General features: G+C 47.9%; 1 protein-coding gene across 3 annotated transcripts in view; it reads left to right on the top strand.

The window, feature by feature from the left end:
- Nucleotides 1-540: 540 nt before the first annotated feature.
- The window catches only part of rce1a (Ras converting CAAX endopeptidase 1a), a 41497-nt gene continuing 18543 nt past the window's right edge, over nt 541-23494 (top strand). For 2 of the 3 annotated variants that reach the window (XM_059955272.1, XM_059955273.1), the window contains exons 1-4: nt 541-698; nt 12291-12393; nt 19241-19324; nt 20542-20620. In XM_059955272.1, the coding sequence (XP_059811255.1) occupies nt 586-698; nt 12291-12393; nt 19241-19324; nt 20542-20620 (379 nt within the window). In that variant the 5' untranslated portion in view covers nt 541-585. The remainder of the gene's footprint in view (nt 699-12290; nt 12394-19240; nt 19325-20541; nt 20621-23494) is intronic. The other variant, XM_059955274.1, reaches the window with a different exon arrangement.

The following is a 23494-nucleotide window of genomic DNA, read 5'->3' as shown; positions in this document are numbered from 1 at the left end:
CCTGTTTGAGGCATCGCTCCTTGAAGAGGTCCTGGACACTACGGGGGCTAGTGCCCGTGATGGAGCTGAGTTTACAACTCTCTACAGCTGATTTCGATCCTGTGCTGTAGCCCCCGCCCCTCATACCAGACCGTAACGCAGCCTGTCGGAATGCTCTGCACGGTGGAGCTGCAGAAACTTGCAAGTGTCTTTGGCGACAAACCAAATCTGTTTCTCATCCCCCGATTGCTGTCCGACCCAACTACATACACCAAGAGTAGTAATCAGAAATGGTTCATCTGCTTTAGAGGTGAGCATATATTTTCATTGTCTCCTGGTGCACATGACAAAAACAAATCTGAGCCTCTCCCGTGCATAGGATTGCTTTCCTCCTTTTGCAATTCGTTTAACCTATTTAATTTACGCCCATCTGAAAAGCTGAGTCGATCGCCATGAACGTGGCGGTCACTACCTGCTCCGATTTTATGAATGGAGTTCGCGCGGGGGGGGGGGGGGGGGCACAGCCCGCCGATGACGTCAATTCTCCGCGTCGCAGGGCAACGTGCGTGGGGCGAATATCGCGCCGGAAGTGCCGGTGCGCCGACGATGGCGGACCATGGCGGCGGCGCCGACCTCTGCTCCGTCTCGGTGGTGTCCTGCCTGCTGCTGGCCTGCGGCTACGTGGGCAGCCTGTACGTGTGGAGGAGCCGGTTACCCAGGTAACGCCGGCGGAGGCGCGGGGCCGCGGCTGGGGCGGGCGCGGGGTGTGTGGGGGGGGGCGATACCCGGTTACTAGGGCGATCGGTTGCTAGGGTAGCCCCAGCCGGCACCTTTGGGTGGCGCAAGGACGAGGGGTGCACGGGGGAGTCTCCTGGCCGCGGGAGCCTCCCATGCACCCCCGTGCAACAGTTGTCAAACTCCGTGCTGTTACCCAGAACTTTCCCCAGATCATCCCAGCAACTTAATTTAAAAAATGAGAACCGGGGCAACTTTGTCTACATCAGCATCTGAACCACGAAATTCTTATTTCCTCTTTGCAGTTACTGCTGAGGATCAGTAAATTACAGGTTCCCTCTACTGCTTCTCTCTTCCACATCCACCGGATAGTTGAGAGGCAAGCCAACATTAATCCTTATTTTTTTAAAGGCGTGAAAGGCTGCTGTTGCTTCGCTCGAATAAGAATCACTGTTGGCAGACTTTCAGCTGCTGATGAGAGCTTACAGAAGTGAGGTGTACCGTCTAGCTGAGCGGTGTTGCAGCAACAACCTTGCAATCAATGTCGGTAAGACCAAAGAGCTGATTGTGGACTTCAGAGGGTGCACATACCAGTCCTCATAGAGCAATCGCAGGTGAAGAGAGGGAGCAATTTCAAGCTCCTGTGAGGACTTGACCAGATCCCAGCATCTGGATGCAGCTACAAAGAGGACAAGACGGTGGCTATATTTCATTAGCAGTTTGAGGAGTTTGTGTGTCACCTAAACCACTGGCAAATTCTTGCAGATGTACCGTGGAGAGCATTCTAACTGGCTGCATCGCTGTCTTGGGGAGGAGGGCTTCGATCACAGGAGGCTGCAGAGAGTTGTAAACTCAGTCAGCTCCATCACGGGCATTGGCCTCCGTCGTATCCAGGACATCTTCAAGGAGCGGTGCCTCAAAAAAAATCATTAAGGACCACCCAGGACATGCCCTCTTCTCATTGCTACCATCAGGAAGAAGGTACAGGAGCCTGAAGACACACACTGAACGATTCAGGAACAGCTTCTTCCCCTCTGCCATCAGGGAGGAGGTACAGGAGCCTGAAGACACACCCTCAGCGATTCAGGAACAGCTTCTTCCCCTCTGCCATCAGGGAGGAGGTACAGGAGCCTGAAGGAACACACTCAATGATTCAGGAACAGTTTCTTCCCCTCTGCCATCAGATTCCTGAATGGATATTGAACCCATGAACACTACCTCATTATTCTTTTATTTCTGTTTTACACTACTTATTTAACTTAACTACTTAATATAAATATGTATACTTACTGTAATTCAGTTTTTTCCTCTATTATTGTGTATTGTACTGCATCTGCAAAGTTAACAAATTTCACGGCATATGCCAGTGATATTAAACCTGTTTCTGATCATTTCGCCATCAACTAACAACTGGAGAAAGTGCAACACAAATGTGCAAACTCCACGGGAAGTTAGCATTGAATCCAGGTCGTCAAAGCGACCTGAACCTCGCTGTAGGGTTTGGTGGCTTGTGTGCCTCAATGACCCGGAGAGCTATGTTGGTTGGAGTCGGGCTCTGTGCTTTGGAAGGGTCGCCCATGCCAAGCAGGTCAAAGGGTAGAGGTCAGACTAAGAGTGGTCCACCGGTCCTCCAGGTTCAGGGCTGACAACCCTGACCGGTCAGACAGAACTGTCAGGGAAACAGCAGTGAAGAATCCTTCTACATCCGAGTGGGACGGTATTCCCGAGTCTCCGCCCGGGACTTGTGTGACTGACAGTGGTGAAAACCGAGAGGAAGTGACCGACACGATGAACACCGCCAAGACCAAGACTAAAGTCGGCCAAGGACAGGCAGAGATAGAGGACCTCCAGTACCACCCTAAGCGCCAGGCGTGTAACGGGCAGTGAGTAAGTGAAGTCACCGTCGCATCGTGAATTGTGGGAGATTGCTGTGTGCATGTCGGCCGCACCAGTTCCGATTATGGAATAAAGACTTCCAAGTGAGATCCATAATGTGTTGGAACCCTGAGGGGGGGGGGGGGACAGCATGGTAGCACAGCGGTCAGCACAATGCTTCATGGTACTGGCGACCGGGATTCAATTCCTACCGCTGCCTGTGAGGAGTTTGTATGTTTCCCCCATGATTCCTTCACAATCCAAAGGCGCAGGATTAAGGATATGCTTTGATTTTAGTTGCGTGGATGGAAGGGGAATGGAGGGCTGCGGTCTGGTGCCGGTCATCGGGAGCAGGCTGTTTAAATGGTGTGGTACGGACTAGATGGGCTGAAGGGCCTGTTTCTGAGCTGTAGTCCTGTAGGACTCTGGTTTTCGGTAAGACAAAAAATAGTCTTCATTGTAATTGGACATTGCATGCATTTCTTTGCAATATAAAGGCATATTTCGCAGAAGTCAATTTTGCAAGTGGGACCTGTGCAGACTTGCAAAATGAGTTTCACTCTCTGTGGGAAGAAGAACTTAAAGACTTATTTTGGCTTGAGGTAGAAATGCAAGAATCTCTACCATTCCTTTTCATGATCTGTTCGAACCTGCAAGGTTTGCTGGTTTAATTGACGCCAGATTTATCGGCGATCTGACTGAAATACTTCGGAGTTTTTCTATTTCATACAGGAATTTGGGTGCCTTATTTCATCCAAAAAAATGTTTTATATTGTTGAAGTTGCATTGCTGAAGCCTTACTGTTTTCATAATGTGCGCAACTTGTTTAAAAATCTGTAGATAGTGGCTGACATGAGCTTGGAACAGTACAGCACAGTACAGGCCCTTCAGCCCGCGCTGTTGTGCTGACCTTTTAACCTACTCCAAGATCGATCTGACCCTTCCCTCCCGCACAGCCTGACATTTTGGTGCAGAGCCATGAACCTGTCTCTGAACGTGAACAAAACAAAAGAGATGGTGTAGCGGTGTGCTACACGCAGCGCTAAAATTACGACACGGAGTCGGTAACTGCAGTCGAAGGAAAAAACTTTATTCGAAAACTTCAGCCTCACTTTTAAGCCTTCCTCAACCGGCCCCCCATGGCGCAGAGGCTCCAAAGCTCTGTGCTCGCAAACCCCCGTAGGCTATCTAATTGTGAGTCGGTTCGGATGCGCCAGGAAATGGGTCGCCACATAACCTCCCCCCCCAGAACCGGCGATATACCCCCCAATGTCCACAGTCTGGGCCAGAACCTGCTTGGGAGGTCGGCCTCTGCGCCGAGGCGCCGGAAACTCGGCCGGTTGCGCCAGGTCCACATGGGCCGGTTTGAGACGGTCCACCGTGAAAACCTCCTCTTTCCCCCCAACGTCCAGCACGAACGTGGACCCGTTGTTCCGGAGCACCATAAACGGCCCCTCGTATGGCCGCTGCAGCGGTGGCCGATGCCCGCCCCTTCGTACAAACACAAACTTACAGTTCTGTAGGTCTTTGGGTACGCAGGTCGGGTGCCGCCTGTGCTGTGAAGTGGGTATGGGGGCCAGGTTACCGAGCTTCTCGCGTAGTCTGCCCAGGACTGCTGCGGGTTCTTCCTCTTGCCCCCTTGGGGCTGGTAGGAACTCCCCGGGGACGACCAGGGGTGCGCCGTATACCAACTCGGCCGACGAGGCGTGCAGGTCGTCCTTGGGCGCTGTGCGGATGCCGAGTGGGACCCAGGGAAGCTCGTCCGCCCAGTTGGCTCCTCGCAGGCGGGCCATGAGGGCCGACTTCAGGTGACGGTGGAAACGCTCCACTAGCCCGTTCGACTGTGGGTGGTAGGCAGTTGTGTGGTGCAGCTGAGTCCCCAAAAGGCTGGCCATAGCTGACCACAGGCTGGAGGTGAACTGGGCGCCTCTGTCAGAGGTAATGTGGGCTGGTTCACCAAAGCGAGATATCCAGGTGGCGATCAGGGCTCGGGTGCAAGATTTGGAGGTGGTGTCGCTCACCTTTTTGGCGTTCCACAGCAAGTCCGCCCGGGCTGCCACCTTCCGGGGGTCACTGAAATCCGCGTCGGATAGCAGCAGGCGTATGTCCTCGGGCAGCTGCTCCAGGAATGCCTGCTCAAACATGAGGCATGTGTGTCCGTCGGCCAGAGACAACATCTCATTCATTAAAGCCAATGGAGGTCTGTCGCCCAAGCCATCCAGGTGCAGTAAACGGGCAGCCCGCTCGCGCCGTGAGAGTCCGAAAGTCCTGAGGAGCAGGGCTTTGAATTCCGTGTACTTGCCGTCTGCCGGGGGCGACTGTACGAACTCCGCGACCTGGGCCGCTGTGTCCTGGTCGAGGGAGCTCACCACGTAGTAGTAGCGGGTGTCTTCTGAGGTGATCTGGCGAACGTGGAATTGGGCTTTGGCTTGCTGGAACCATAGGTTCGGGCGCTGTGTCCGGAAACCCGGCAGTTTCAACGAAACCGCATGAACAGAGGCGGCGTCGGTCATTTCTGGTCCAAAAATTGTTTGGACCGTCGGGGTCACCAATTGTAGCGGTGTGCTACATGCAACGCTAAAATTACTACATGGAGTCGGTAACTGCAGTCGAAGGAAAAAACTTTATTCGAAAACTTCAGGCTCACTTTTAAGCCTCCCTCAACCGGCCCCCCATGGCGCAGAGGCTCCAAAGCTCTGTGCTCGCAAACCCCCGTAGGCTATCTAATTGTGAGTCGGTTCAGATGCGCCAGGTAATGGGTCGCCACAATGGTTGTTGACTTCAGGAGGGCATGGAGCGACCACTCCCCGCTGAACATCGACAGCTCCTCGGTAGAGATCGTTAAGAGCACCAAATTTCTTGGTGTTGTCGTGGTTACTTGAAATGACCAGGAGACGCAGACAATTCTTCGAGAAGTGTAAACCTTTATTTGCAAACAAAGGCTGAGGCAATCAATGAACTTGTCACCGAAAGCCCACCGAGCTCCGGTGTACAGCATTCTTTATAGTAATTTCTGATCTCAGTTACATTCCGGTTTTATCAGCATACCCAATCAATTTCTAGCTGCATGTCATCTATACATTAACTAATCAATCGCTCTTGCCTGACTCTCGGTGCGCCACCAGTATTTCTCTCCAGTTCGCATTGGGGCCCCATTCCTGGCCAAGGTTATTTTTTCAGACAACCTCCCTCACATTACATTTCCTGCTCGTACCATCCTGTCCGCCACCGTTAACTCGTACTAAACAAAGGCTGAGTGTAATACATGGAGTACATTTCAGCTAATTAGTGCTGCTAGCTAAACAGGTGTTCTTTAACTGCCACAGTATGTAGCGAAGAGAATACAAGGTATCTAGTAAAACAATACATAGCAAAATGTGTCTAGTAAAATTATACATAGTAATATTCAGTACATAGTACTGATTACATAGTGTAGTAAATAGCTAGTACATAGTGATTATATTTCAGGTATATATAATGATTATGTCAGGTATATTTCTCAATATAATCCCCCCTTTGAGACCCACAGGGTCTCACACAGAAAGAGAACACTCAGAGGCCGTGCACCAAAACCAAAATAAAGTCCAGTATTTTAATCCCAAATTTGGGTCAACTACAATTTCCGAACTCGGAGCTCAAGATGATCTCTCTCTGTTACCTAGGCTGCTGAGACAAAAACCTGTCCCTCCATAGCTGAGACAGGGAAAAAGACTCGGACACCTTTACAGACTAGTGTCCACATCATTAACACCCTCCAGTCCGCTTGGTGCATCGTGCAGACTGTAACAGTACATCATCGGCTTTTCTCCTTGTCTGGGGTCAGATTCAACAATTTCCAGGAGCATCGGGAATCGTTTTGCTGTCGCTCGCACTATCAAAGTCTTGAGACATGGAAGAAAACAGCACAGAATAAATGCACAACTTATCAATACAACACCTGCAGCTGTTGCCATTTTGGTCAGCCACGCACCCCATCCCTCTGGTCTGCTTTCGAACCAGTCTGCCCATAACTCCTCTGCCCCCCTCCTTGGGACTTCCAGTCCTATCTGGGCTGTTGCTTAAATCTACTCTGTCCCTGATAGGGCATCTGTGGAAATGTTCCTCTGAAGACATTCATTATTGGTATGGGGTTTTCTGGCCCTTGACTGACAGAATGACCGGTTCCTTCACTTTAATGGCTGTACTCACACTGGTGGTGGCTGGCACCATCTTTTTGCTTTTTTCTTTTTCCTTCTTTTTCAGTTCTTCGAGCTGCATTTGCAATGGCTTTCGCTGCACCTCTTCTTGCTGCTCAGCCAGCTTTCATTTGTCTGTCCGATATTTCTCCACCGCGTGGACTACGTGATCGCTGAATGCTTGTGGGGTCAGCGACAACAGCCCAACCACTTCCTTCAATTTAGGTTTGACCTGCGGAGGCATTGCATCCAGAATGCTTCGTCGGAACAGTGAGTTCAGAAACAAGCTATTTTCCATCTCGTGCTCAGTCTCCAGTCTCCACCTTTTCAACTGGTTTTCTACATAGGCTGCTGGGTTTTCAGTGTCTCCCGGTGGTTCCCCCTTTAAGGCTTTGGGGTCCAAAGCTTCTTGAGGGTCTGCCATACCCTCTGCCTCACTGGATCAAAATTGGCCCCATCAGTCTGTGGGCTGTCCACATTCTGTAAGCCAGCCATTTCCATCAGATCTTTTAGCTTGGAAGTTCCCATCAACCTCATCAGCAGTGCCTTCAAATCTTCCATAGCCAACAATCGTCCCGTTGTTTCCTCCTTGAAGGCTCTAATCCACTTTCCTGCCCCCTCATGCAGACAAGGCAGAGTATTTTTCAGCCCTTCCAGGTTCTGGGATTCTCAAGGGATATACTGTACTTGTCCTGATCCCTTTACCAGCAATGGCAGCATTTCCTTCTCCCCGTTCCATGTAATCAAGCTTCCTTCCTTACCTGATTCTTCATCTATTGCTGACCCTAGTACTATTGGCTGCCACTCATACCCTCCTGGGGTATACCTTCTCCCTTGCTCCTTCTCTCCTCTAATCCCCTCTTGCATCTCCAATATCTGTCTCGCTGTTCTCTCTCGTGCTTCCTCCAAACCCTCGTCTCCTACCTTCCTCCAACTTCCTCTCAACTCACTCCATTCTTGCCGTCTAGATGATTCCTGTTCTCTTCTAGTCTGTCTGTCTCTACAGTGTAACCGATACTCCTCATAATCCCTCTTTTCTCTCAGCTGCTGTTGCCTTTCCACTTCTCTTTCCATCTCCCTTCATTCCTGTTCCATCCTTATCTTTTCTCCCTCCATCTCATTCCTCAGCACCTCTCTCACCCTCTCATATTTCCTTCTTTCCTCCTCAGGGTCCCAGACCTCTTCTTCCCCCTGCAGGCTTACTATTCCTGATATCACGGGGGACTGCTTGGGTGTTCCCCGCTCATAATAGGGAGGGGGTCTTTCTACTTCTTTCAGATCCGGGTATGGAGCTGAAGCCCGGTTTCTGTTAGGCTTTTCCTCTCCCCCACCCACTGTTTTTCCTGTTCCCTTGCGTCTTTTTTGTTTATTATCAATATCCTGCCTGTCTTTTCTCAATCTCTCTGCCTCCATCCTAAAAAGTTTCAATACTTCCATCTCCTGCTCTCTCCTTTCCTCCCTTTTTTTGGACTTATCGTTTGGTTTATGATTTTTAATTAGTGCTTCCATCTCTTCACACAAGCTTACATCGAATGTCCCTTCTTTTGGCCATTTTGTGCGCAGGTTTTTGGTTATTTTTTCCCATTTCTCTGAAATTGCAATAATCTCACCTCTACTTACCGGGAATTTCTTGCACAGTATATCTACTGCTGTTCCTTTTTCTTCTGCCATGTTATTCTCTTCTTCTCTTGGGTATTATTTCTTAAAAAAATCTCACAGTTCAAATACCTCCCCGATCCTATCTCCACGCCTATCCCTACAGTTTATTCTACCATTGTTCAAGCAATTTATCAAATTCTTCTTACCTTCTATTCCGTTCTGTCCGAGCAGCCCTCAACCTAGGGCAGTAGTCACAGAAGTTTCTCTTCACTCCCCCTGCCCATTCAGCCCTTCGCTTTGTGCGAAGCGGTATCCCCAGGGACTAACCAACACCACGTGGAATTTTCTTTACTCAACTTCTTATTACCTTATTCGTACTTAACCCCACTGCAGTGTTCTCGATCAATCCTCTGAGCCTCCTGTCAAACCCTCAATTCTGCCAGATTCTATGGATCGGAGAGACCCTTCGGCAGTTGCTACACACCTCTGAGTCCCCGAGACCCCCAAAACCAACAGAACTGTAGTCCAAGTTGTCGCAAAAAGCGCTTATCTTTTTTCTGGGTGCACCCGTAATTCTGTTAGCTCTGTGAGGGCTCGAGAGGGACTGGGAAGCGGCCTCAACCCGCCGAATCCTTTTCGCAGGTCTCTTTCCGATCCTGTTCGTGACACCAATTTTGTCGTGGTTACTTGAAATGACCAGGAGACGCAGACAATTCTTCGAGAAGTGTAAACTTTTATTTGCAAACAAAGGCTGAGGCAATCAATGAACTTGTCACCGAAAGCCCACCGAGCTCCGGTGTACAGCATTCTTTATAGTAATTTCTTATCTCAGTTACATTCCGGTTTTATCAGCATACCCAATCAATTTCTACCTGCATGTCATCTATACATTAACTAATCAATCGCTCTTGCCTGACTCTCGGTGCGCCACCAGTATTTCTCTCCAGTTCACATTGGGGCCCCATTCCTGGCCAAGGTTATTTTTTCAGACAACCTCCCTCACATTACATTTCCTGCTCGTACCATCCTGTCTGCCACCGTTAACTCGTACTAAACAAAGGCTGAGTGTAATACATGGAGTACATTTCAGCTAATTAGTGCTGCTAGCTAAACAGGTGTTCTTTAACTGCCACAGTATGTAGCGAAGAGAATACAAGGTATCTAGTAAAACAATACATAGCAAAATGTGTCTAGTAAAATTATACATAGTAATATTTAGTACATAGTAATGATTACATAGTGTAGTAAATAGCTAGTACTTGGTGATTATATTTCAGGTATATATAATGATTATGTCAGGTATATTTCTCAATAGTGTTCACCTGGCGGAGAATCTCACCTGGTCCCTGAACACCAGCTCCTTAGCAAAGAAAGCCCAGCAGCGTCTCTACTTTCTGCGAAGGCGGAGGAAAGTCCATCTCCCACCCCCCATCCTCATCACATTCTACAGGGGTTGTATTGAGAGCATCCTGAGCAGCTGCATCACTGCATGGTTCGGAAATTGCACCATCTCGGATTGCAAGATCTTGCAGCAGATAGTGAGGTCAGCTGAGAAGATCATCAGGGTCTCTCTTCCTGCCATCACGGACGCTTACACTACACGCTGCATCCGGAAAGCAAACAGCATTATGAAGGACCCCATGCACCCATCATACAAACTCTTCTCCCTCCTGCTGTCTGGGAAAAGGCACCGAAGCATTCGGGCTCTCACGACCAGACTATGTCACAGTTTCTTCCCCCAGTTATCAGACTCCTCAATACCCAGAGCCTGGACTGACACCTTACTGTCCTATTGTCTTGTTTATTGTTTATTGTAACGCCTGCACTGTTTTGTGCACTTTATGCAGTCCTAGGTAGGTCTGTAGTCTGGCTTTCTCTGTGTTGTTTTTTTAATGTAGTTCAGTCTAGTTTTTGTTCTGTGTCATGTAACACCATGGTCCTGAAAAACATTGACTTGTTTTTACTGTATACTGTACCAACAGTTATGGTCGAAATGACAATAAACTTTATAGCTTGACTTTATAGCTGAATAGATATGTTGGGACCAGGTTAAATCCTCAGATATATTGATACCGAGGGACTCGAGATTGCTCACCCTCTCCACTTCAGATCCCTCTGTGACTGGTGTGTGTTCCCTCGTCTCACCCTTCCTGGGGTCTTACTGACGTTGAGTGCAAGGTTGTTGCTGCGACACCACTCAACTAGCTGGTATATCTCACTCCTGTACGCCCTCTCATCACCACCTGAGATTCTGTCAACAATATCAGCAAATGCATCATAGGCAAATTTATAGATGGCGTTTGAGTTTTAGTTTGGAGGAATTTAAAACTTCAATTCAGATTGATTTCCTGTAAGTACACGAGTCATTCAGTATTGTACAAATACCACCACTTTTCTGTGGATTGTTAACATTTGCCTGAAGTTGTGCACTTGTTCAATTTAATGTCATAATATATTTCATCTATCTTGTCTTTGTCTCCCGTCTTTCAAGCAACTTAATCTATCTTTAAATTGCTTCCTAACCTGACATCTGCTTTTGTGGGACAGGATCAGATTTTGGCTTGTAATGTTTCTGTGAACTGCCCCATGATGTCGTACGGTAATGGGGGTGCAACTTCTTAGATTAACGTATCTATTACACTGGACACAAATATAATTCCAGACTGCTTGTATCACGTAGGAATTTGTAGAAACAAGAAATTAACTTTTATTGAATATAATGCGTTTAATTGCATGATGCTTTGCAATAGTTCATCTAAGCTTAAAAAAGAATACTTTCAGCTGGCCGGTTGTATAATGGCATCTACATAGGACTTTGAAGTGATTGTTCCCAAGTTAGAATCTAGCCGGTTCTTTGCTCGCTTTCCATTCGTGCTGGATTGAGCAATGAGCTAGCGTCTCAGCCTTGTAAAAATCAGTCAGATGCTAAAGAACGGCAAGGTTGCTGCCCGACGTGCAACAAAGCGCAGAGCGAAATGACAACAAAAATGCTTTGTTGATGATTTTCATTTGTGCTCAGTGTCTGAGGCTTCTCACTGAAGTGTCCAACAATAATCAGCCAGCATTCACAAAATGCTGGTGGAACACAGCAGGCCAGGCAGCATCTATAAGGAGAAGCTCTGTCGACGTTTCGGGCCGAGACCCTTCGTCAGGACTAACGAAGGTTCTCGGCCCGAAACGTCGAGATGCTGCCTGGCCTGCTGTGTTCCACCAGCATTTTGTGTGTGTTGTTTGAATTTCCAGCATCTGCAGATTTCCTCGTGTCAGCCAGCATTGATGGATTCCAGTTGCCCCGATACCGTTGCTCCATGACCGCAATGTCCTGGTGAGACCTTTCACCGTGCTCGTCACTAACAGCGCCGAGATTGGCAGGGAAGAAGTCTAAATGGGTTTTGTATGCTTGAAACATGTTGTCAACCAGCTGCATGTAGTTCGGTGCTCTGTCGTTGCCAAGAAAATCTTCAACAACATCCTTGAATGCCTTCCATGTGATTTTCTCCGGCCCCACCAGTAGCTCTTCGAATCGCCTGTCATTGATGACCTGTGTGATTTGTGGACCAACAAAAATGCCTTCCTTAATCTTGGCATCAGTTATTCTGACTTGAGTTATGAATTGAAATTACAGACATAGGTGATTTCAAAAAAATGGTGCACGATAGGGAGATTTCATGCTGATTTTCACGATCAGCAGCCCAAAATCCATAAGATACAGCCAAAAGTATTCAGGAAGCAGAATCGTTCTTGTCTGGTGTAATAGACCCACAAGATACTGAATATATTATAAGGTTTTATTCAGGTTTATTTTCTCTGTGTTGTTTCGAGAACTGTCCGTTCAAGCAAGACGCACGAGGACCCGGAGTGAGGAATGGGGTGGCTCCTCCCACAAGGGCTGTAGGAATGACTGGTTGTTTTTCGTGTGCCCAACAGGGACCACCCAACCGTGATCAAGCGCCGATTCACCAGCGTCCTGGTCGTCTCAGCACTTGCTCCGTTATGGGTCTGGATGTGGCGCCAGTACACGGGTTTCAAGGTACGTCTGCGTCTTTGGCACGGGGTTGCTTCAGGGTTCAAAGTAAATTTATCACCAAAGTACAGTCGGCCCTCCTTATCCGCGGGTCCCACATGCGCAGATTCAACCAACCGCGGATCGGGAAAACCCGGAAGTTCCCTCTCCAGCACTCGTTGTTTGAGCATGCACAGACTATTTTTTTCTTGTCATTACTCCCTAAACAATGCAGTAAAACAACTATTTACATAGTATTTACATTTTATTAGGTATTATAAGTAATCTAGAAATGACTTAAAAGTACAGGCAGTCTCCGGGTTATGAACGAGTTCCGTTCCTGAGTCCGTCTTTAAGTTGGATTTGAAGTCGGAACAGGTTCATCCGATATTATCTAGTGCCAGTTAGTCAAACGTTTTTCTTAGTATATAGTACAGATTTTACCTTTCAATGCACTTAAGAAACATACGTATTTCAACAATTAAACCACTGCATTGCTTAGCAATAATTGCAGCTTTCATTGGGGCAGGGTCTTTCAAAATTGTTCCTATCGTTGACCGACAGTAGCCTAACACTTTTCCAGTGACCAATGGCATATCATGTCTTTCCAATCGCTTTATTACTTACACCTTATTTTCATTTGTGATCGTGATTATTTTCGTGAACAGAAACAGTGCGCATTCAGAGCTCCGCTGGGTCCTAATGTCCACCGCACTGAGACATGTTAAATAAAGTCCGGGGTTCCTCTGGGTCCTAAGGTCCACTGCATTGAGACAGGTTAAATAAGGGACTTGAGCATCCGCATTTTATGGTATCCGTGGGGGGGGGGGTCCCAGATCCAATCCCCCGCGGATAAGGAGGGCCGATTGTACATGTGTGGCGCCATATACAACCATTTTCCTGCGGACATACTCAATAACGCTATAGAATAATAACCATTCAGAATCAATGGAAGACCGCACCAACTTGGGCATTCAACCGGTGTGTGGAAGACAACAAACTGTACAAAACAAAAGGAAAGGAATAATAATAATGAATAAATAAGTGATAAATATCGAGAACATGAGATAGTGAGTCCATAGGTTGTGGGAACGTCAATGATGGGGCGAGTGAAGTTAAGTATAGTATTTTTGAAGGGTAGTAACTGTTCCTGAAGCTGGTGGTGTGGATCCTGAGGCTCCTGTACCTTCTACCTGATGGTTAAGGGGTAGTAACTGTTCCTGAACCTGGTGGTGCGAGTCCTGAGGCTCCTGTACCTCCTTCCTGATGATTGAGGGGTAGTAACTGTTCCTGAAGCTGGTGGTGCGAGTCCTGAGGCTCCTGTACCACCTTCCTGATGGTTGAGGGGTGGTAACTGTTCCTGAACCTGGTGGTGCGAGTCCTGAGGCTCCTGTACCTCCTTCCTGATGATTGAGGGGTAGTAACTGTTCCTGAAGCTGGTGGTGTGAGTCCTGAGGCTCCTGTACCTTCTACCTGATGGTTGAGGGGTGGTAACTGTTCCTGAACCTGGTGGTGCGAGTCCTGAGGCTCCTGTACCACCTTCCTGATGGTTGAGGGGTAGTAACTGTTCCTGAAGCTGGTGGTGCGAGTCCTGAGGCTCCTGTACCTCCTTCCTGATGGTTGAGGGGTAGTAACTGTTCCTGAAGCTGGTGGTGCGAGTCCTGAGGCTCCTGTACCTCCTTCCTGATGGTTGAGGGGTGGTAACTGTTCCTGAACCTGGTGGTGCGAGTCCTGAGGCTCCTGTACCTTCTCCTTGATGGCAGCAGCGAGAAGAGAGCACGGCCTGGGTGGTGAGGATCCCTAATGATAGATGCTGCTTTCCTGTGACAGCGTTTCATGTAGGTGCGCTCAGCGATGGGGAGGGCTTTACCTGTGATGGACTGGGCCGCTTCCACTACTACTTGAATGGAAAAGATTTTCCATTCAAGGGTGCTGGTGTTTCCATATCAGGCTGTGATGCAGCCAATCGACATCACACACCTGTAGAAGTTGTTCAAAGTTCTAGATGTCTTGCCAAATCTCCGCAAACTCCCAAGGAAGTGGAGGCACTGCTGTATTTTCTTCATAATCGCCCCTACGTGCTGGGCCCAAGACAAGTCCTTTGAAATAATAACGGCAAGAAGTTTAAAGTTGCTGACCCTCATCACCTCTGATCCTCCGATGAGGACTGCCTCATGGTCCCCTGGTTTCCTACTCCTGAAGTCAATAATCAGCTCCTTGGTCTTGCTGACATTGAGCGAGAGGTGATTGTTATGACACCACTCAGCCAGATTTTCGATCTCCCTCCTATGGGTTGATTTGCCGCCACCTTTGATTCGGCCGACGATGGTTCTGTCATCAGCGAACTTGATTATGACGTTATGGCGTATCACCAGCCCAATTTGAAATCCACCCTGATTGCCTGGAAAGATTGAACCTCGTTGATTTCTCTCCAGTCCTTCTGAGACATTTCTAATTCCTATCACTCCCTATTGACCACCTCCGCACTTACCAGTGGCTGAACATTTTAGTTCCAGTCAACGCACACTAAATGCTAGAGGAACTCAGCAGGCCAGGCGGCATCTGTGGGGGAAAAAAAGTACAGTCGACGTTTCAAGCTGAAACCCTTTGGCAAGACTAAAGGAAAAAAGATGAGAGAGATAGAGGGTTGGGTGAGGGGAGAGAGAAACACGAGGTGATGGGTGAAACTGGGAGGGGGAGGGGTGAAGTAAGGAGCTGGGAAGTCAATTGGTGAAAGCGATAAAGGGCTGGAGAAGGGGGCGTCTGATAGGAGAGGGCAGAAGGCCATGGAAGAAAGTAAAAGGGGGTTGAGCACCAGAGGGAGGTGATGGTCGGGCAAGGAGATGAGGTGAGCGGGGAAGGGGGGTGGGGAACGGTCGAGGGTGGCACTAATCCTTGCAAGTCCATTCGTCCCTCCCCACGGATCTCCCTGGCACTTATCCTCGCAAATCCTTCCCTACACAACTCCCTTGTCCATTCGTCCCTCCCCACTGATATCCCTCCTGGCACCTTTCCTTGCAGGGGGAACAAGTGCTGCACCTGCCCCTACACCTCCTCCCTCACTACCATTCAGGGCCCCAAACCATCCTTCCAGGTGAGGCAACACGTCACCTGTGAACATAAAGTACACTGCAGATTCTGTGGTCAAATCAAGACATACAAACAAACTGGATGAACTCAGCAGGTCGGGCAGCATCCGTTGAAATGAGCAGTCAATGTTTCGGAACATTGACTGCTCCTTTCAATGGATGCTGCCCGACCTGCTGAGTTCATCCTTCACCCGTGAGTCCGTTGGGGTCATCTACTGGTTTTGGGGCTCCCATTGTGGCCTCAACGTAGATTGGGAGACTGCTTTGCCGAGCACCTATGCTCCGTCCGACAGAAGAAGCTGGATCTCCCAGTGGCCACCCATTTTAATTCCACGTCCCATTCCCATTCCGATATGTCCATCCATGACCTTCTCCACTGTCGGGATGTCAGGTTGGAGGAGCAACACCTTTTATTCCGTCTGGGTAGCCTCCAACTTGATGGCATGAACATTGATTTCTCAAACTTCTGGTAAGGCCCTCCTTCACCATTCCCCATCCCCTTTCCCCTCTCTCACCTCATCTCCTTGCCTGCCCATCACTTCCCTCTGGTGCTCGTCCCCCACTTTTCTATCTTCTACAGCCTTCACCAAACAACTTTCCAGCTCTTTACTTCAATCCCCACCCCCCCACCTCCTGGTTTCACCTATCACCTTGTCCTTCTTTCTCACCTCCTTCGACCTTTTAACTCCAATTCTTCACCTTCTTTTTCCTTTAGTCCTGCCGAAGGGTCTTGGCCCAGAACTTCAACTTTTCTGTAGAGGCTGAAGGCCTGAGTTCCTCCAGCATTTTGTGCGTGTTATCTGCGGAATTAATCCTGTTTGTGATTTGCTACTCCTTATGGGTAGCCGGCTGGTGGCATAGTGACAGCCACACTGGACTCAGAGGCGAGTGGTCCCGGGTTCGAATCCGGCCGACTCCTTACACACTTTCCACCCGTGCTGGGTTGAGCATCAAGCTAGCGTAAAAATCAGACAAACGCTGAGGAAATGGCAGGGTTCTGCACAACTGTCACAAGGTGTGGAGAGAACCCCTTATCTTCAGTTACCTTCTTGACAGCAGATCCAGTGAGTGCCTGGAATGACTTGCCAGGATGGTGGTGGAGGCTAAAATATTAGGGGTATTTAAGAGCCTCTTGGACAGGCACATGGATGAAAGAAAAATGGAGGTTTATGGGGTAGTGTGGGTTTAGTACTTTTTTTTAAGGATTATATGGGTCGGCACTACCTGGAGTGCTGAAGGGCCTGTATTGTGCCGTAGTGTTCTATGGTTCTAAAGTGTGATCTAATCTTCATCTCAGTCACAATAATAGACAAACGCAATCTGCCTAAACTAATAACGCACAAACAATTGTACTACTTTTCATCAACGCTGGGTACACCATTTAAACAATCACAGTCTAGATTCAAACAAGTATGGGAATCTCTGGGGTCTTCTACAAAAGCTCCTTGGAGTTAGATATTCCAATCAATGAATGCCAAAGGGGGTGAAAAAGAACTCAAGGGTAACAACAAAAGACTTGTGGAAGTGTCTTCTAATGTGTCCGCTCTAAGAAAAACACAGATCAAGAATGGTGTTCATGGAAGGACACTACGGAGGAAACCACTGCTCTCCCCCGCCAAAAAAAACATTGCTACACATCTCAAGTTTGCAAAAGGCTACCTGGATGTTCTACGACGCTTCTGGGACGATGGTCTGTGGACAGGTGCGACAGAAGTTGAACTTCTTGGCAGAAATGCACACCGCAATGTTTGGAGGGAAAAGGGTACTGCACGCCAACATCAAAACCTCATCTCAACTGTGAAGCGCAGTGGAAGGGGCATCATGGCGTTAGGCTACTTTGCTCCCTCAGGGCCCGGACAGCTTGCAGTCGTTAAGGGAACAATGAATTCAAAATTGTATCAAGGTATTTTATGGGAGAGCAGTCCATCACCTGAAGCTGAACAGAAGCTGGATGATGCAACAAGACGATGATCTGAAACACAAGAGTAAACCAACAGCAGAATGGTTTAAAAAGAAGGAAGTTTGTGATTTGGAATGACCAGAACTCAACCCAATTGAGACGCTGCGGCATGACCCGAAGAGGGCTGTTCATGCAAGATATCCCGGAAATATTGATGAACTGGAACAGTTTTGTGTGGAGTAATGGTCTAAAGTTCCTCCTCGCCATTGTGCAAGTCTGATCTACAGCCACAGGAAACGTGTGGTGGAGGGCTGAAATAGCAAGAGTGAGGGGGTATTGTTTTTAAGGTGGTATAAGTGGGATGTCAGAGGTAAGTTTTTCAAATGGAGTGGTGGGTGTGTGGAATGCACTGACGACAAAGGTGGTAGAGATGGATTCAGTAGGGTTTTTTAAGAGACTCTTAGATAGGTACACGGAGCTTAGAAAAATAGAGGGCTTCACAGTAGGGAAATTCTGGGCAGTTTCTAGAGTAGGTTACTTGGTCGGCACAACTTTGGGTCCGAATGGCTGTAAGATTTCTATCTTTCTGTGAAGGGATACGGGGAGAAGGCAGGAGATTGAGCTGAGGGGGAATTGGATGAACCATGATGAAATGGCAGAGCAGACTCGATGGGTCAAATGGCCGAATTCAGCTCCTGTATCCTGTGGTGAAAAGTGACCACTTGTCTGATTAGCTTGGCGATTCAGTCCTACTCAGCAGAGAGTGGTGCTTCAAGAACAGGGGAAAGAGAATTGGTTCATCAATAAATTTTTGCTCTGTCATGATGTTTGCTAATATACTATAGAACATAGAATAGTACAGCACAGTACTGTTATTCTATGTTCTATAGACAGGTATATTGAGGAATTTAACAGGGGGGGTTATATGGGAGGCAGGGTTTGAGGGTTGGCACGACATTGTGGGCCGAAGGGCCTGTAGTGTGCTGGGTTGTTCTATGTTATTGTTGCTGAAGGAGGTTCTACCAGTTATTAAATACAAGGGTTCACATACTTTTCCCAGCCTGGAATGTGAATGATTAAACAATGTGTTCAGTAAAGACATGAAAAGTATAATTGTTTGTGTGTTATAAGTCATCAGGTTGTGATTGTCTATTACTGTGACTTAGAGGAAGATCAGACCACACTTTATGAGTAATTAATGCAGAAAATCTGCTTCACAAACTTCTTGCAACTGTAGATTGGAGGGTACTAGATTTCTGCCACATTGTAACGTCTGAACGTTTATCTGGACGATAACCTAATACATCCGCAGCAGATTTCACCGCAGGTATTGACGTACCTGTGGCAAATAAAGCTAATCTCTCTTGTTTAAGGTTGCCCAGCACTTAATTTAACGGTTACTATGCAACACAATTTTAAGAACGGCATCTTAAAAAAGTTAGACCATAAGGTATCGGAGCAGAATCAGGCCATTCAGTCCATTGAGTCTGTTCCACCATTCTATCATGGCTGATTTATTTTCCCTCTCAAACCCATCCTCCTTCCTTCTCCCCATAACCTTTGGTGCCCTTACTAATCAAAAAACTGGCAACCTCCATTTTAAATATACCTGTTAACTTGGTCTCCACAGCCATCTGTGGCAATAAATTCCACAGGTAAAAAGGGGAGTCTGCCCATTGCCTCTTCTGGATTTTGCCCCCTTCCCTTCCGGTCCAGATGAAAGGTCTCGGCCCGAAGCTGCTTGTTCCCCTGCATGGATACCACCGGACCTGCTGAGTGAGTGTGAGTGTGAGTGTGTGTGTGTGTGTGTGTGTGTGTGAGTGTGTGTGTGTGTGTGTTGAAGACATCGGCGAGAGGGGTCTGACTCGCTGAATGTTCTGATTAGACAGGTCCATCGCTGCTGGCATTGATGGGCATCCATTTGGAGGGCATCTTCGCAGCCGCCTGCTTTCCCCTCCTGCTGACCATGGTGAGTGTGCGGACGGGGTAAGTGAAATCTGCTTTAATCACTCTGGTCTCAATGTTTTTGTTAACTCTGAATAAGAAGAGCAGTTACATTAGATCTTCAGAACCTTAGTTAGACCATTCTGCGAACTGTGAACAGTTCTGGTTGTCCTTGGAGAAAGTGTTGATTGGGGTACCAGAACGGATAGGATGAGGGAACACACACCGGCCCTGATAGAGGGATCAGACGGGGAGAGAGCAAGCAATTTCAAGTTCCTGAGTGACAGTATCTCTGAGGATCTAACCTGGTCCCAACATACTGATGCAGGTACAAAGAAGGCGAGACAACAGCTATATTTCATTAGGAGTTTGAGGAGGTTTGGTACGAGGTTTGCAAATTTCTACAGATATACCGTGGTGAGCAATCTAACTGGTTGCATCTGGTATTGGGGGGGATGGGGAGCACTGCACAGGATTGAAATAAGCTGCGGAGAGTTGTAAACTCAGTCAGCTCCATCACGGGCACCGGCCTCCGTCGTATCCAGGGCATCTTCAAGGAGCCTTCTAAGGAAGTAGAGGTGTTGTGCTTTCTTTGCAAGTAAATCTATATGATTAGAATAGAAAAAGTTATTCTGTGTTGTGGGTGAAGCCGGAACAATGGCTGACAAATCAGTAGGGAAGGTAGAAAGTTCTTTCCCCAGAGAATGTGGAGCTTTCTCCCACGGAGAAGGCTGGAGGTCCAGAACAGAGATGCATTTAAAAGGAAGTTGAACAAACCGATAATGGAGGCTTGCTTGTTATGTGCCATCTCGTATAGCGGGGGCGATCGTGATCTTTCCGTGACCACCATTGTTCTCGGCAAATTTTCCTACAGAAGTGGTTTGGCATCACCGCCCTCTGGGCCAGTGTCTTTACAAGATGGGTGACCCCAGCACTGGCATGGGTGGTCATGTAACTAGGGCTTGTGAAATGCACCGGCTCCTCGTGGCTTCATGTGACCCTGATCGAGGGGGTTAAGCAGGTGCTACACCTTGCCCAATGGTGACCTGTAAGCTAGCGGAGGGAGGGTGCGCCTCACACCACCTTCGGTCAAGACATATCTCCTCCCTGGCACCAGAATAATGGAGGAAAGAAGTTTAATGCTGGGGTGAGGAGAAGAGGGGTGGGAGGAGGGTCAACGTACCTCGAGTCCCTTATTAGAGCAATCCTTCATGGAAAGTAAACCGCTTTTGTGTTCAACAGGTGCTGTTTGTTGGCCCATTGATTCAGCTGGTCATGGACTATTCCTGGGATCTCTTCGACGGGTTGAAGATGTTTCTAGGTGAGTCTGTGCTTTGGGCACCTGTTTAAACCAGGATCATAGAAGTCGGGAACAATAATTGAAGATTAAAGTGCATTTCTTATCGAAGTATGTATCAGGTTGGAGGCCGGTGACTAGTGGTGTACCTCAGGGATCTGTACTGGGTCCAGTGTTGTTTGTCATATACATTAATGATCTGGATGATGGGGTGGTAAATTGGATTAGTAAGTATGCCGATGATACTAAGATAGGTGGCGTTGTGGATAATGAAGTAGCTTATCAAAGCTTGCAGAGAGATTTAGGCCAGTTAGAAGAGTGGGCTGAAAGATGGCAGATGGAGTTTAATGCTGATAAGTGTGAAGTGGACTAATCAAAATAGGACATACATGGTAAATGGTAGGGCATTGAAGAATGCAATAGAACAGAGTGATCTAGGAATAATGGTGCATAGTTCCCTGAAGGTGGAATCTCATGTGGATAGGGTGGTGAAGAAAGCTTTTGGTATGCTGGCCTTTATAAATCAGAGCATTGAGTATAGGAGTTGGGATGTAATGTTAAAATTGTACAAGGCACTGGTAAGGCTGAATTTGGAGAATTGTGTCCAATTCTGGTCACTGAATTACAGAAAAAATGTCAACAAAATAGAGAGAGTACAGAGGAGATTTACTAGAATGTTACCTGGGTTTCAGCACCCAAGTTACAGAGAAAGGTTGAACAAGTTAGGTCTTTATTCTTTGGAGCGTAGAAGGTTGGGGGGGACTTGATAGAGGTATTTAAAATTATGAGGGGGTTAGATAGTGTTGACGTGGATAGGCTTTTTCCATTGAGAGTAGGGGAGATTCAGACAACAGGACATGAGTTGAGAGTTAAGGGGCAAAAGTTTAGGGGTAACAGGAGCGGGAACTTCTTTACTCAGAGAGTGGTAGCTGTGTGGAACGAGCTTCCAGTAGAAGTGGTAGAGGCAGGTTCGATATTGTAATTTAAAGTAAAATTGGATAGTATATGGACAGGAAAGGAATGGAGGGTTATGGGCTGAATGCAGGTCAGTGGGACTAGGTGAGAGTAAGCATTCGGCACGGACTAGAAGGGCCGAGATGGCCTGTTTCTGTGCTGTAATTGTTATATAGAGATATATGTTTGCAGTATATGACCCTGAGATTCGCCTTCCCCACAGACAGTCATGGAACCCGCAAAATAAAAGCAAATTGCACCGACAGCAACCGAGAAAAAAAGCAAGTGAAAAATTCAGAATATAGGACGCAAAGCGAGGGAGTCCAGGATTATTCGGTTCAGCTCAGTGTTCATCATCTGCAGGCTGTCCCAATCAAAATCTCCCCAAAGAGCAACAGGAAAGGAGGAACCAGAAGCCATCATAACGTGAACTAAGCGTCCAGTCCACAGATGGTGTCGATTAAACCTTTGCCCAGGACCCAGGACTCCATCGAGGGAGAGAGAGACTACTGGAATGCAGAGGTCTTCTTCCAGGAACAGCGAGCGAGAGGGGGAGAGAGACCGTCATACATGGCCACCTTCCTCCGGCAGCTGTGAGCGAGCGAGCGAGAGACGGCTCCGGACACTCACTTGACTTCCGCCCACGCCTCAATGATTTCAACCTCCCTCGGCGCTTCAGTCAGCGAGAGACGGAGTCAGTCGTGGGCTGGCACCCCACCTCCCAGCTTCCTGGCCTCAAGGCTACAAACATCGCTCGAAGCCTCTCAAGAGACAGCAAAGTGCCAGCTCGCTCCATTGCACACCTCGGAAACGTAGGTCACAGGCTCCAACAGTAGTAGAACCACATTCGAAAGAAACAAACTTCGAAGAAGTGAAAGAAGTTCCGTGACGTTGGTGGCATTGTTCACTGGCGCCAGAGTGGTTAAATCTTCTTTGGCCGTCCATCGATTTTTGATGATGAAACCTGGGCAGGGTTATATGGGAGACCGGCAGCTGCCCAAGCTGAAAGTCTCCCCTCTCCACGCCACCGATGTTGTCCAAGGGACCATTAAGACCCCTGCAGCTTGGCACCGGTGTCGTCACTGAGCAATGTGTGGTTAAGCGCCTTGCTGAAGGACACACACACACAACCTCAGCTGAGGCTTGAACCAGTGACCTTCAGATCACTAGACCGATGTCTTAACCACCTGGCCACGCACCACAGCATAGTGGTTAACTAGTGTTGAGAATCCTGTATTACAGAAAAACACAAATCTGGCAGCTGGAGAACTTAAACTCAGAGAACACGAAGCCCAAAGAAATTAGCAGCTGTTGGGGCTGGGGGAGGAGTACTGGGGAAATTAATGGGTCCCAGGTCCTTGTAACTTCCAGTCCACGATTTTGAAAGGTTTCTGAATGGCTGGCCTTGTTGACATCTTCCAAGCATCAAAAGATGATTGAGTAGATGGTGTTGAAGATAAGCCCGCTACTTAAGATGGGCAAGTGAGAAGGAGTCAAGGAATTACACAGTTGTTTGGTCAATTTAAACGCCGGCTCAGACAAACTGAAAAGACAGGGTGTTAGGATCCAGTATGGGAGGCGATTTCGCTCGCCCTCCGCGTTGGTTGCTCCTCTCTCCATGCTGCTGAGGCTATGGAGACTGCCCCGGCTGCCGTGCTCCATACTCACTAATATGCTGAGCTGATAAGCGAGACTTCGGGCCTACTCCGGGCTGCTCCGGGGTTCGGATCTGAGGAATCAATTTCGGTTCCGAAAGCTGTCGTTCGCTTAGATTGTTTGCATAATTTGTGTCTTTTTTTCTTCTTTCTCTTGCACATTGGGTGTTGGTCTTTCTTTTTTATTCTTTATTTTTATTTAATTGGATTCTTTTGGATTTCTTGCTTTGTTAACATGAGCAAACAAATCTCAAAGCTACACTCTCTGATAATTAATGTACTTGAATCC

The sequence above is a fragment of the Hypanus sabinus genome, chromosome 31 (genome assembly GCF_030144855.1).
Source record: "Hypanus sabinus isolate sHypSab1 chromosome 31, sHypSab1.hap1, whole genome shotgun sequence".
NCBI lineage: Eukaryota > Metazoa > Chordata > Chondrichthyes > Myliobatiformes > Dasyatidae > Hypanus > Hypanus sabinus.
This window is presented reverse-complemented; position numbering and strand designations above follow the sequence as displayed.